The sequence below is a fragment of the Argopecten irradians genome, chromosome 4, assembly GCF_041381155.1.
Source record: "Argopecten irradians isolate NY chromosome 4, Ai_NY, whole genome shotgun sequence".
NCBI lineage: Eukaryota > Metazoa > Mollusca > Bivalvia > Pectinida > Pectinidae > Argopecten > Argopecten irradians.
Window position 1 is genome coordinate 33,627,156 of NC_091137.1, and position 15,121 is coordinate 33,642,276.

At 35.3% G+C, this 15,121-nt stretch overlaps 1 protein-coding gene across 8 annotated transcripts in view; it reads left to right on the forward strand.

Annotated features, from left to right (window-relative positions):
- Positions 1 to 15,121, forward strand: part of LOC138321379 (centriolin-like) — an 85,677-nt gene that overhangs the window by 40,675 nt on the left and 29,881 nt on the right. For 7 of the 8 annotated variants that reach the window (XM_069265027.1, XM_069265033.1, XM_069265031.1 and 4 more), the window contains exons 16-28: positions 46 to 171; positions 311 to 439; positions 1,067 to 1,162; positions 1,606 to 1,866; positions 2,342 to 2,452; positions 2,906 to 3,053; positions 3,962 to 3,982; positions 5,227 to 5,340; positions 5,618 to 5,784; positions 5,998 to 6,108; positions 6,315 to 6,528; positions 6,903 to 7,814; positions 13,372 to 13,487. In XM_069265027.1, coding sequence (XP_069121128.1) covers positions 46 to 171; positions 311 to 439; positions 1,067 to 1,162; positions 1,606 to 1,866; positions 2,342 to 2,452; positions 2,906 to 3,053; positions 3,962 to 3,982; positions 5,227 to 5,340; positions 5,618 to 5,784; positions 5,998 to 6,108; positions 6,315 to 6,528; positions 6,903 to 7,814; positions 13,372 to 13,487 — 2,526 coding nt within the window. The remainder of the gene's footprint in view (positions 1 to 45; positions 172 to 310; positions 440 to 1,066; positions 1,163 to 1,605; positions 1,867 to 2,341; positions 2,453 to 2,905; positions 3,054 to 3,961; positions 3,983 to 5,226; positions 5,341 to 5,617; positions 5,785 to 5,997; positions 6,109 to 6,314; positions 6,529 to 6,902; positions 7,815 to 13,371; positions 13,488 to 15,121) is intronic. The other variant, XM_069265028.1, reaches the window with a different exon arrangement.

Genomic DNA, 15,121 nt, shown 5'->3' on the forward strand with positions numbered 1-15,121 from the left:
ATATAGATTTGTTAAGATTTTGTGATTGTACTGATTATCTTTCAGGCTCAGAATCATTCATATAAGGAACAGCTGGAAGGAGAAAGGCAGTCTAGACTTCGTGAAACAATGCCACATAACGAGATCAGAAAACGGCTGAAGGATTTATCACAGAGTGTAAAGACTGGAAGGGTGAGTCTCCTTAAAATATACAAGAGGTAATGAATACTTGAAGGAAAAATCGATGTCATTTTGTAAACTATTACTGATACCAATATACTATATGTACAATGTTAAAATCTGTATTTTCACATGATCCTTATTCTTTTAGACTAATGTTGAGCCTCAGGATGACAGAGATTATTTGGGTAAAACCTTCAAAGATCTTCAGCAGTTTATGTCTGACAAAATGAACAAGAGTTTTAGGGATGCTGATGATGCAAAGAAGAAGACTAGCCAAGTAAGTATTTCAGTGGTTAAGATGTCTTAAAGATGCTCCTGGGCTGACAAATCTAAATTTTTACTATCAAAAACAGGAGCAGACGATTTAGTAGTTTTCTTCAGTAACAAAAGTTACTTACTTTACATCATTACCACCATTGAAAAGTTGGAGCTTCTGATTTTGTTTTAAGTTAAAAATATAAAAATTAATTAATTGCATCCCGAAAAAATCTGTGACACTATATCCTATATGGAATGAATTACTGATTGTGCATGCACCAAAAGCAAAATAAGTAATTTTATATTATTTTTTGTGTTAATTAGACATACATATACACAATAAACACCAATCATTGTTCAAATCATTCATGCTCTGTCGGCGGTGGAGCACCTTTAACATTCCTGGAGTAGGCTTCTACATTTGAATTTTGATTTCCATGTAGCTTATTTGCCTGTCACTGACCATTTATTGATGCTGTAACTTTCTGGAAACTGTCTTTCCTGTACTACAAAAACTGGTACTTTCTTAGATGCTCATGGCTGTTAATTACAAGCAATTACTTATTTAAAATTTTTGTTTTACTAAGATCAATGTATGAAATGATAATAACCAGGTAAGGATTTGAACCATATTGTTTTATTTTAGGCTGATGCTGAAATCCAAGCATTAAGAGAAAATCTTTCAAAGGCAGAAAATAAACTCCTCAAACGTGATGACAAAAACAAAGACAAAGAGAATAAGGTTTGTAAGAAAGTGAAAAAGCTGATGTGAGAAGTTATTCTCAATGATGTTACTGCATTTCTACATTGTGTACTGAAATTTAGGCTGTTACCAGAATTATCAAAATAACATACGCTGCATAAGGAAGAATTAACTACTATAATGATACCAGGTTTAATTTTATAAGTGTAATCTAAATGTACAGCAGGATAACTATTATAATTTGAACTAAATGTTTACAATACCAAAACTTAAGCATTGGAATCGTTGACCATGATCATGTAAATTCTTGATAATTAAGTAAATCTCTTCTGTAGATGATCATTTGATACTGCAAAACGAAAATTACTGAAGATGAATATGTGAGGAAAATAATGTCTATGTTGTATAAAAACAGAAAATCAAATATAAAAATTTTTGTGTACCAGTAAATGATATTTTATTTACATTGGTGACCTTGACAGCTGCAGGCAGAGAGGAAGGCCAATGAAGATGAGATGAAGAGGATGCAGAACGAGATTCAGAGGTTAAAGGCCAAACTCAAAGAGACCATGGAAAGGGCAGCTCAAGGTCGTCCTGTCACAAAGATTGTGTATCGCCCAGAGTCAGAGTCGGATAGAAGCTCGATGAATTCTGAGGAGAAAGCATTGTTTGATGAGTTACAAAGAGAACTACTCGACCTGCGGCGTAACATGAGGAACAAAGAAGAGGAGAATGCCCGCAAAGTGAGTTTGTGCCATTTTCTTTCTCATGCTCCTACTTACATGATTTAGGGATGAAGATTTAAGATTAATGGACATTTTACAATTTCAAAGATAATTAAAGGAGACCCATTCATTTTTCTTTGAAAGATAAGTCACAGTACATTATAAATCCTAAAAATCCAATAAAATTTCAAGTATTTTGTCTTTCTGTGTCATATTTTACTATAAATGTTCAAACTAGATAACTTTAACATTTAATGAGCAGTAAAAGTAGACTTAAAGATAGAAAAGATAAATTGTATTTTTAAAACCTCTTTATTATTTGGCAATGACAGAAGAATGTTTAAGTGTTGTAAGTTGATGACACCATCTTCATCTTCTTGAAATGTTCTGAAAGCAATATTTTCTTCAATAACATAAAAATATGAACATGAATTGTAAATCCTTGATTATTTCATGTATGTAAGTGTAAGTGATAATTTGTCTGAATTTTAAGATGATTGACATGGAATCCGAAGCAGCTATGATGGAGCAAGCATTAAGGGACCAGGAGAAAGAATATGAGAAAGAATTGGCCTTTACACGTGATGAACTCGAAGATCAAAAGGTAATAATATTATGATTTAATTTATGTTCAAGGTTTGGAAAAACATGAATTCAAATATTTATTAAAGTTTATGGCTAGTTGAGTTGCTACTTCTTGTACTCAAACTCTCTGTTATTTCTCACTTGCATTCAGCTGTCATATCCTGCATTTGTATATTACATAGTTGTCTGCCCTTTTGGGTAGGTATTGATTGTCACATCACATGTGTGCAAGCTTAACGTCATACTTTTTGGAGAGACCGTAACAAGTTTCGCTTACAAAATAATGATGTCACAATGGATATCTTCCTGCAATAATGCTGTTAATGAGCAAAGAGAGAATACATGTACTAGTAAAACTGGCATTATATAGAACAAAAAAGTACAAACAGATTATGATGTTATAATCAATACATGCTCTCAAAAGTAGATGAAATAATCTGAAAACCCCACTCCGTATTCTTTGAATCTGTAGGAGAAACAAGAAGCCCGTATGCAGGTGATAGGCCAGGACTTAGAACAGGCCCAGATTGTAGCTAACCAACTACGACAGTGTCTGGACGAAAGAGATAAACAGCTGGCCAGCGAAGTCAAGAACACCGATATGTCCAATCACATGATGAGTAAGTACAGGTTATCTCCCTTTGGTGCTGTTATAACATATGTTATAATGAAGATAAAAACTCTAATATCTGCAGCCGAACCTTCTTAATTATCACGGTATTACATACATATAAAACAGTTTCTTAACAGATACTTCTAACTTACAAAAACCGTCTTGATTGACCTTTGGTATTTTATTTTGGTATCAAAATGGTTTTAAAAACTATATAATATCAATTAAGTGTCATCTGTGCTTTTACATTGATAATTTGACATTGTTAGCATTGTCTTAATTACTTACAGACGAATGTGCAAAATGGCAAGGTAACTTAATATCAAACCCTAATTAGATACCAGAAACAATATAATATTAAACCCAAAACATTTTAAACAGTTCAGAAACTAGTCAATTATTTTCAAACATCAAAGATAACATGTTCCATAGACTGTAGACTACAAAACAAATGTACTTATTAGGTAGGTAGTTTAGTTATTTTTTATTTGATTTTATTGTAGAATTTTACACACCTACGGGAAGAATTACGCTAATTTGAATCTAGAATTTATTTTAAAATAAAACATATTTCAATATTTCACGAATAATAGATTTACAAAATACATTTTAGTTACATGTAATTTTAGGCCCTCTCTATTTATATATAAGTATGTTGTTCATCCCTTATATATCTGACAGTCAGTTAAAAAAATCCCTTTTTTCCCCTTGTGATCATGATTTTAGAATAAAAAATATTTCTTATGTTTGTTTAGTTTTGAATAAGGAGTGACTTAGCTGGCTAAGTTGTCTCCCATTGATAGCAATTTATTTTTGGATGGGGTAGGGTTTGGGCAATACTTCACTAATATTGCAGTACAGGAATGTATGTGTGTTACAAGTGTTATATATATGTGTGATATTTATGACATTTAGCGGGGTTCCAAGCCAAGTCAGGTAAGATGTGACCCACACCTGTTTGGTCAGCCCCCAGCACTACAGTATTAACATACCCTAACATTGACGGAAAGCCTCACGATAAACTTTGTGGTTCTATAAGAAATTATGAACACTTCAATGCAACAACTGCAGGAAATGTTGATTTCTGTATGAATTTGCTTTAGAAAACTTGTTGATTTCACTTTAGAATTCATATTAGACAATTTTAGTTGTTTGAACAAAAACTCTTCCAGTTGTTTCTAGAACTGCATCAAGTTTGTTTAGGATCACTTATAATTAGAATTGCTTACTAATATAATGTAAGATGCAATAGGAAACATTGTTGTTGATAACTGGTACACAGAGAAAATCGTTCTAGCCTAATTTTCATGTCTGTTGAAAGTAAAACTTTAGAAATTACTGACTTCCGAAATGGATGTTTCATATGATTTGGATAATAATGATTGATTTCACAACTTGATACATGTCATTATATAGGTTTGATCCATGTACCTATCCATATGTGTGACACTCAAATAAATTATTCTTAACATTATATATGTGTGATTGTATTACAAGTTTGATCCTCTGATCCCTGGTGTTTTGCCCTTAGTACACACGGTAGGAATTTGCTCTGATATGACCACCTAGAATAGACTTGTACACCATTGCAATAACAAACTGGATAGTTGACCAGTGGTGACTGTGGTGATGTGACTTGGATAGTTGACCAGTGGTGACTGTGGTGATGTGACTTGTGACAGACGTAGTTGTTTTAATGTAGTCACACACCTTGGGATTGTAACTTTGCAACAGAAATTTTATAAATGTATCAAATACTTTAATTGTTTAGTGGTCTTTGCATTATCCAAATCTATTTCAGTTCAAAATGTTTCATCGTTGCTGGCTAAACGTAATACAAAACTTCCAAATTTGATACTGATTTGGAGGAGATGACATGGTTTAACTGTAAATGTTTTATTCAATTATCATATTTACTCTGTTGTTCAATTTTTTGATACTATTAATGTGTGTATTTTTAGGCTTGCATCAAAATCATTTTCAAAAAAGATCAAATATGTTGTGCTATTTATTAAAACATGTACCAGTATCTCTTTATTTAGATGACAGTATTTCTATTGTTCTACAAAGGCAGATAACTTGTGTCTCTACCATAACCAAAGGCAGATGATTTCTGCTATAATGTCTGCTATATCAAGGGCCAATAACTCATGCTGACAGTTGTCTATCTTTCTTTACAGCGGCCCAGGAAGATGAGCTGGCACGCCTATATGAGATACTGGATGCCCAGAAGGATGAGATCGAACATCTGAATGGCATGTTGGACCAGCTATACAGCAGCCCTAGAGGACCAAGTAAACATTTATTTCATATGTAAACATTTATTTCATATGTAACCATACTAAACAAATAAGGCCTATGCAATATTGGGACAACATGAAATCTTGAAAAATCATTTGTATCATAGACTATTATTATAGGCAATCAAAATCTTTGTTATTTTTTATTAGCTATGCAAAAACTTATTCTTAGAGTATGTCTTGATCCAGAAGCTTGAAATCATAATGGGGAAAAAACCCCATTAAATTTAAATTGTGACTATATTCTTGAATCTTCTTTTCTATTTCACAGTAAATCCTGGTTTTGATGATGGTCTGTGGAAGTTACGTCAGGAAGTGAACCGGTTGAAAGAAACTCTTGCCATGCAGTCTGCCTACATACAGACAATGCCCAACCCCCTAAGTTCAGCCGGTACCCAGGCCCAGACAGACATTCCTCCAGAGCCAGGCTTTAATCAGGTGTGTTATATGTTTACTGGATAACAGGAGAATAAAGAAGGAAGACAATAGAATAAGCATTGTCACTTGTTTCATCTGGTTCTTGAAATAAATGTTATAATAAATGTCATTTTTCTAGTTAAAGATACATTAATTTGTGAGGAAATCAGATTCTAGAACCAAAATGTCTTTCTGTAGTCGTGAGTGACACATTTCCATTATTATCCTTAACAGAATGTTTACCCTGGGCAGACGGCTGTTCCACCCGTACCCAGACTTAATTTAGGAACACAGCCCGGGGTACCAGTCTCTGTAATGCCAGCCTCACCACAGCGACCTAACATGGTAGATATCTAATACAACTTTAATTTGTATCCTTCTGTTTCTTGTTTTTTATCATTTGAATTATACATTGGTAAGCACATTAATGTTATATTTGATAACTGTGACGTAGTTTCTTTCATTTGAATTGATATGTTAATGTCGATTGGTAAGAACATTGAGGGTGTATTTGAAAACAACAAATTAAACTGTACATATATTGCCCACAGGGAGTAGCCTACCCCCAGCCCACAGCTTACATACCAGGTACAGGGGCAGCCCCTGGGGTGCATCCAGCTTACATGCCTGCATCTGGGGCAGCTCCTGGGGTACAGTCAGGCTATGCAAGTGACCCCCAACAACATCCACGATCATCTGCTCGTGACAGTCATCGACCACGGTCAGAAGATGCCAGATCTGGCCACAGATCTCGCAGGGACAGAGGTAATCATTTGAAAGTTAAATCAAATTTGTAGTTAATTAAAGTGAGGAGGAAGAATAAATAATAGATTAAATAATTTAGTTTTCTTATGAATAGAAAGCATCAAATATAAATTATAGATGATATTGAAAAAAGGTAACTGATAATGAGTTGTTTCCCTTGGTTCTCTAATGCTAACCAGTGTCTATATTCACTACCTACATGTATATTTATGCTTAAGCTAGATCTATCATTTTAATACTTTTTTCATCTAAGCTGTACTTAATGACTCAAACTGGTATATAAATTTTTAGGAATTATCTTGTTATTACTGTTACTTGGAAAAAAGAATATTGTGAATATCAGTACACTGTATAATGATTTTAACCATTTGCAGGTGAGGATGATAGACTGAGTCAGAGAAGCCATAGAAGTCAGCGTAGTCATGGCAGCAGCAAAGGTCGCAGTGGTCGACATCATGACAAAGATCGACGGCGACACCACACGTCTTCCTCAGCCACCAAAACAGCATTTGAACCTGTACAGCGCCCCCAGGTGTACCGACCAGTACAAGGAGGAAACGCTGCCCACAACATGCCAAGTAGTGCCGGTGGTGTACCAGGCGGTGTTCCCAGTGGGGTACCAGGTGGGGTACCAATGCAAGGGGCACCTGGCCAGTATTTACCTTCAGGAGCTGGAGTCCCCGTAGGTGCTCATATGTCTGGTATCCCTGGTCAGAACATGGCAGTCCAGTCTGGTGGTGTCCCAACAATGGACGGCTATCAGGCCCCGTACCCTGGACATGGTGTACAACTTGGCCCTGTAGGTGTATCTAGAGGTGTACAACCGTCAGGACAGCGACATATACGAGGACTTACCTCCGATCCGATCCCCCAGAGTGGAGGAACTCAGACACCGGGGCACACCTCAACTCAGACTAGTGGTGCCCCGTCAGTGGCTGTGGCTCCATCGTATAACGTTGGACAACAAACTTACATCCCAGTGGCAGCCACGCCAGCACAAAATGTACCCTACAACAGTGGCAGGGTGTTCTTACCTGCTTATTCCACCTCAACAGACCGACCTGGTGGCAGGATCTACTATCCCCAGGGTGGCAGGATTCCTACAGGTGGTCCTGGGGGTGGGGGTGCACCTCCCCCACCACCTCCTCCTCCTCCACCAGTACAATATTTACCAGGGTCCCCGGGGCCGAGAGTGACTTTCCTGCCCGTGACTCCCATGGCCACTGGAACACCAGTAAAACATTCGCGGGTCAACGCCTCACTTAGTGCTCCACCAAGTCCTATATGTAAGTAAACCTTGTCTTATATATATTTCTACTATTTAATTGGTCATGAGAGGAAGTATACAAGATTTCAGGTCAGGAAAGGTTTTGGACATTTGAGTATCTGGGTATATTTATTCACAAATGGAGCTTGTTTTTCTCCAGCAATGAAAAAGGGGGCAAGACATGCCCCATTGCAGAATGTCACAGCTATTCTTTTTCAATTTCATTTATCGAGACAGAAGCATATCTAGTTTTAATTAAAAGTTGTTTAATGGTTTACAGGTGGTAATATCTTAAATTTCTTGTCTATAAATTTTTCCTGACCGAAAAATAATGTTTTTTATTACATATATATATACATGTATATACATGTATATATATATATTGTGTATTGAATACTGGGCCAAAGGATATAAGGACATTAAATATGTTTGTTGTGTCAGTATTAGACCTAGACCATCTGTACAGTAGACCATGATACAGGATAATATATATATATATGATAGTGGATATAATGTGACCTTGGAGAGATTTGATCTCCACACTACTTTTCTGTAAGTCTGTCTGTACACCGAGTAGAAGAGATTTACAACTCCAGAGAATTACATCGGTAGGATTTGATGAATTCTTATCTACCTGGTATCAATGTTTAAATTCTCTGTATGTACGATACCTCACTCTGCTTGATTTAAACCATATTGGCTGTTTAAAAGACATTTATTTCTGGAATTTATTATTAAAGTTGATAGCAGAAATCTGAAGATTTAATTTGAAATGTAATGACTTTTGTAGCTTTATGCTCAAATTCAAGTTTTCTGCCACAAAATTAGCTGTCATGATATTAGATGTTAGAGGGGGAGGGGTTATACTCTATTGATCATCCTGATTTCATGTATAGGAAAGGGCATTTCTGTCTAACAGATGGTTCTAGAGGTTTTTTATTGGAGTGTAACAAGAAGGAAAGGACTTATGATGTCTGGAGATGATATGGACGTTTTTTGTTGGATTTTTTTTTTAAATTTAAATAAAAAAAAAAAATTAAATTAGCTTTTGTCAAATAAGGACAAAGACATATTCTGTTGCTTGCACTTTTAGCTTATCTTTACTAATAGAAATAATATTAAGGTTGATTAGAGTATAATTAGGAATTCCTGTTAAAATTTTCATCTCGGCTTCCACAACTAAACAATGTAGGATTGTAGTGTGAAAGTGGTTAAGATGTCCCAACAGAAACATTTCCACTAATCCTCCACCTCTGGGTCACAAGATTAAATCCCAAACTTTGGTTGTTACCATGGCAGCACATTGATTGTTGTCAGTGGTTTTTCTTCAGGTACTCTGGTTTTCCTCCACCTCCTATATCTTTAAATGTCCCTGGCTGTTAATAGGATGTTATTAAACCAAACAAACCAAAAAATCTAGACAACAGAATAGAGAAAATAATCAATTACATCTTTTATTGATCATCACTGTTCAGTGTCTGCAGCCTAAAGTGTCAGTTGTTACCTGTTATCAAATGCCCTAATGCTACCATACTGACTGGAAATCCATAGAGATATTCAGTAGTTACTTCACATCAACAATCAATAAAAAAAAAGAATACTTTTCATTTTGGTTTAAGGGGGATTCATGTAAAGAAATATATGTATTGTTAGATTTCTGGTTTTATTTTATGTCAGATATTAATATACCATTTTAAAATTTAAAGACTTTCTTTTGTTCATAAATAGATTTGTATTATCTTTTCTATGTCACATCTTTCAAACACTTTTAAAGATATAATATGTGCTGAATTATTTAAAATGTTCATATTTTCTGCAATGTCAAGCTAACAAAACTATGTTTGAAAAGCTCGATCAGAACAATGGGGTAGACCAATTATTTTAAATACATGGATGGTGACGTGATAGCCTTGTGAACATCATGTATAATTAATTAATATCTGTATGTACATGTCTGGAACCATATGATACATGGTTAGTTTGTCTTAGGTAAGTTTATTGTAAACAAAAGACAGGTAAATTGATTGATCAAAGACTTTAATTAAATAATTATAAAAGTAAAATCTTCCCTTTACCATCTATCTCTATCAGGTGTGATTATGTTTTAACTATCTAATTAGCTCACCTGTCAGTTTACCTGTGTATACCCCACCTCCTAAATGCCCGCCTGACCGACTGACTTTTAAAATTTGTGTTCGGACTTGTTTGGGTCACATGACTTAGCGTTTGACATTGTATAGATTCAAAGCTAGTCAATAAAGGTATAAGCATTATAGCCTTATCCCTGTAGTACAGTACTAGTGTACCCTGGTAAATAATGTGAATATGTCGCCTTAGCCTTGGCTAATGAAGATCTGTCGACATTTACATTTTAATCTGTATTACACTATAAGTGTAGTGGTATAGTGGTTTATAAAACTCGAGGTTGGAATACATTCAGGATGTAGTAACAGAGAAAACGTGTGTTTCTGTGTAGATCGTCCTATTGTGGTAGGTATCTAAACATCGTTGTTTCTGTTTATGTCACTGCTTTTGCACATTTACAGTAGATATTTATGCTGATTATAAAACAAATTAAGATGAATGCAGCATTTACTGGTTTGTATGTTCTAATAGCTATTGGTAGTATTGGTAATGCTAGAACTAGGTGTTGGTAACTGGTCCGAGTTACTGAGTAGTAGTATTTTAGATTAGATACATGGAGGGGCGACAATGTGTCTATTGAGAATGATACTTAGTAATCTATACACAGGCTATATAGAGAAAATGTCTGTGGTAAACTGATCTCTTCTCCTATTGTTAACCTACATATTTTCTATAAAAGAACCGATTTCTAAGTCTGAGTTGCTCGTTCAAATATTGAGCATTGCATATTTCAGGAATTTTTTGTTATGCTTTTTGTTAAAAGAACTTAACAAAACAAATTTGCAACACCTGTAATTAATATTGTTTGAGTGATTATAATGTCAAATGTCAACTTGAGTATCACTCTAATGAGCGAGATTAAACCTACAATGACATTACTGGAATGTATAGAAATACTTCCAAACAAATAGTATCCCAGATAATGACTATCTGAATTTAGAGATCAACTGTATTGGTCACCTGGATAAAGTGGTCATCTGTATCCATTGGTCACCTATATTCAGTGTACAGTCACCTGGATAGAGTGGTCATCTGTATCCATTGGTCACCTATATTCAGTGTACATGCAGTCACCGGTATGTGAAGGTCATCTGTATCCATTGGTCACCTATATTAAGTGTACAGTCACCTGGATATAGTGGTCATCTGTATCCATTGGTCACCTATATTCAGTGTACAGTCACCTGGATATAGTGGTCATCTGTATCCATTGGTCACCTATATTCAGTGTACAGTCACCTGGATATTTTGGTCATCTGTATCCATTGGTCACCTATATTCAGTGTACAGTCACCTGGATATAGTGGTCATCTGTATCCATTGGTCACCTATATTCAGTGTACAGTCACCTGGATATAGTGGTCATCTGTATCCATTGGTCACCTATATTCAGTGTACAGTCACCTGGATTAAAATGGTCATCTGTATCCATTGGTCACCTATATTCAGTGTACAGTCACCTGGATAAAGTGGTCATCTGTATCCATTGGTCACCTATATTCAGTGTACAGTCACCTGGATAGAGTGGTCATCTGTATCCATTGGTCACCTATATTCAGTGTACATGCAGTCACCGGTATGTGAAAGTCATCTGTATCCATTGGTCACCTATATTAAGTGTACAGTCACCTGGATATAGTGGTCATCTGTATCCATTGGTCACCTATATTCAGTGTACAGTCACCTGGATATAGTGGTCATCTGTATCCATTGGTCACCTATATTCAGTGTACAGTCACCTGGATATTTTGGTCATCTGTATCCATTGGTCACCTATATTCAGTGTACAGTCACCTGTATATAAAGGTCATCTGTATCCATTGGTCACCTATATTCAGTGTACAGTCACCTGGATATAGTGGTCATCTGTATCCATTGGTCACCTATATTCAGTGTACAGTCACCTGGATATAGTGGTCATCTGTATCCATTGGTCACCTATATTCAGTGTACGGTCACCTGTATATAAAGGTCATCTGTATCCATTGGTCACCTATATTCAGTGTACAGTCACCTGGATATAGTGGTCATCTGTATCCATTGGTCACCTATATTCAGTGTACAGTCACCTGGATATTTTGGTCATCTGTATCCATTGGTCACCTATATTCAGTGTACAGTCACCTGGATATAGTGGTCATCTGTATCCATTGGTCACCTATATTCAGTGTACAGTCACCTGGATATAGTGGTCATCTGTATCCATTGGTCACCTATATTCAGTGTACAGTCACCTGGATTAAAATGGTCATCTGTATCCATTGGTCACCTATATTCAGTGTACAGTCACCTGGATATAGTGGTCATCTGTATCCATTGGTCACCTATATTCAGTGTACAGTCACCTGGATAGAGTGGTCATCTGTATCCATTGGTCACCTATATTCAGTGTACATGCAGTCACCGGTATGTGAAGGTCATCTGTATCCATTGGTCACCTATATTCAGTGTACGGTCACCTGGATATAGTGGTCATCTGTATCCATTGGTCACCTATATTCAGTGTACAGTCACCTGGATATAATGGTCATCTGTATCCATTGGTCACCTATATTCAGTGTACAGTCACCTGGATATAGTGGTCATCTGTATCCATTGGTCACCTATATTCAGTGTACAGTCACCTGGATATTTTGGTCATCTGTATCCATTGGTCACCTATATTCAGTGTACAGTCACCTGGATATAGTGGTCATCTGTATCCATTGGTCACCTATATTCAGTGTACAGTCACCTGGATATAGTGGTCATCTGTATCCATTGGTCACCTATATTCAGTGTACAGTCACCTGGATATAGTGGTCATCTGTATCCATTGGTCACCTATATTCAGTGTACAGTCACCTATATTCAGTGTACAGTCACTTGGATATAGTGGTCATCTGTATCCATTGGTCACCTATATTCAGTGTACAGTCACCTGGATATAGTGGTCATCTGTATCCATTGGTCACCTATATTCAGTGTACGGTCACCTGGATATAGTGGTCATCTGTATCCATTGGTCACCTATATTCAGTGTACAGTCACCTGGATATAGTGGTCATCTGTATCCATTGGTCACCTATATTCAGTGTACAGTCACCTGGATATTGTGGTCATCTGTATCCATTGGTCACCTATATTCAATGTATGGTCACCTGTATATAGTGGTCATCTGCATTCAGTGGTCATCTGTATAGTGGTCATCTCCATTAATTGGTCATCTGTATATAGTGGTCATCTGTATATAAAAGTCACCTGAATGTATGAAGTGGTCATCTATATCCAGTGCATGGTAACCTGTGTATATAGTGGTCATCTATGTATGGAGGTCAACAGTTTATGAAAGTGATCTTCTCAGCTATGTATGTAAACCTTAGACTAAACTTAGGTTTAAATACAGTGATAATGTTCACAAAAGTTTTGATAATTCTACGTTTTTGTTACAGTGGCAGGAACTCTAGCCATGGATTCCTCCGGCCAGCCCCGTGGGATCCTGAAGGGTGGTGTCGGGGGAGACGACGATAGCTATCTGTTCTGTAATGTACCGGAGCACCACGATCTGGTGAGTTCATCAAACTGTCTTTTTCAGTGTTATATAAAGTCTAGGTTTTTGTTTGTAATTTTCCTGGCCTTTGATGATAGTCAAGTGTTGGGAATATCTGCTAGATTAAAGTTTACGATTTTAGTTGTTCTCTTTTGGCCTTCAGTGATAATAGAATAATGCTATACTAAAGTTTTACTTTTTAAGGTGGCGTCGGGATATGGCAGACACATAATTACTTGTAATTCTCGTGGTTCATTTGTCCTTATTATCAAGAGAGAAAAAAACCTAAAATGTCTATATCTTTGCATTTCAGCAATTGCATTGAACTATTCAAATATTCAATTTTTTAAACAAATTTATTTAGATAAGAATAATTTCTAATCTTTTTTAGACTAGAAAATTAGTCTGATTTGATAGGCATCCATTTACACACCTAAGAAAAGTGATAATAAACTAGTTGTTAATATATGTTATATAATAATCCTGGAGATCTTCTTTATACTTATATCCTTATGTCTGGGTAATTCAGATCTATGATTATGGATTATCGGATAAACTATGTAAAGACATGTCCCATTCTTTTTCTGACACTAGAACAATCTAACTCTATGGAATAGTAGGATTATCTTTGTATTTACCACACATTTTCAAGTGTCTTGATGGGTTACTGTATTGCAGTATTAGATTCTTTTGAATTTGGAGGAACAGGATTTTAAAAATCAGATTTACTGTTAGTCTATGTAAAGGTAGATATAAATTTAATTGAAATTATGAAGCAAAATAATTTCAAACTTTATCAACTTTTCTTTAAAAAAAATTAAATTGCTATAATTATTACATTGAAAATAGATATTGACTATTTTCTTTTGATTTTTCTTAATTTTTCATTTACGTCTTTCTTGTTTTTAAGATATATTCAAATTATTTGAATTTGATTAGTTGACAAAGTTATATTTGTATTTGAAATTAAATCAATTAATACGAAAAATCTTATCCACCCAATGTTTAAACCTTTCACGAATTTGAATGGTATTTGGTTCCCACGAACTATTTACAGACTTCAGTATGTATGTGAAGTCGGTTAATGATAAGATAATAAACTTCATATCTTAGGAAATTTCAAAGCCTCACTATATATAATGATCACTGGTATTAGTTAAATGATAACATCTGTAGATAGACATCTCATCTGTTGTTGGTTGTTGTCCTATACACAGACATGGAGTTCAATCTTCACATTGAAGACTGGACTCCATAAAGGGGACAGATTTTCCTGATAATAGGATATATTATCTGCTTTAATTAGTTTAATCTGATGCTATGTAATTTGTTTATAAATGACAATGACAAAATAGATAAGTTACTTTCTCCATGTAACAAGAAAGAAATGGCACGTAAACAATACCAGCTTAAATTGAATGAATTAAGGACAGAATGAAATTTAAAGAAAAGACCAGTGGAAACCTTACATAGTTAGATAATGATATTTGATTCATATCACTGCATTCCCCAAGAAATGTCTGAAGACATTTCTTTCATTTAGGTAAATTTGGAATAATCTTTTAGCTCTTTTCCAGTGAAAATTAAGTAAGTAAAATTAGGGTCTTTTCTGTAAAGTGTTTATAAGGCACCATTCCCTATTAAATATGACT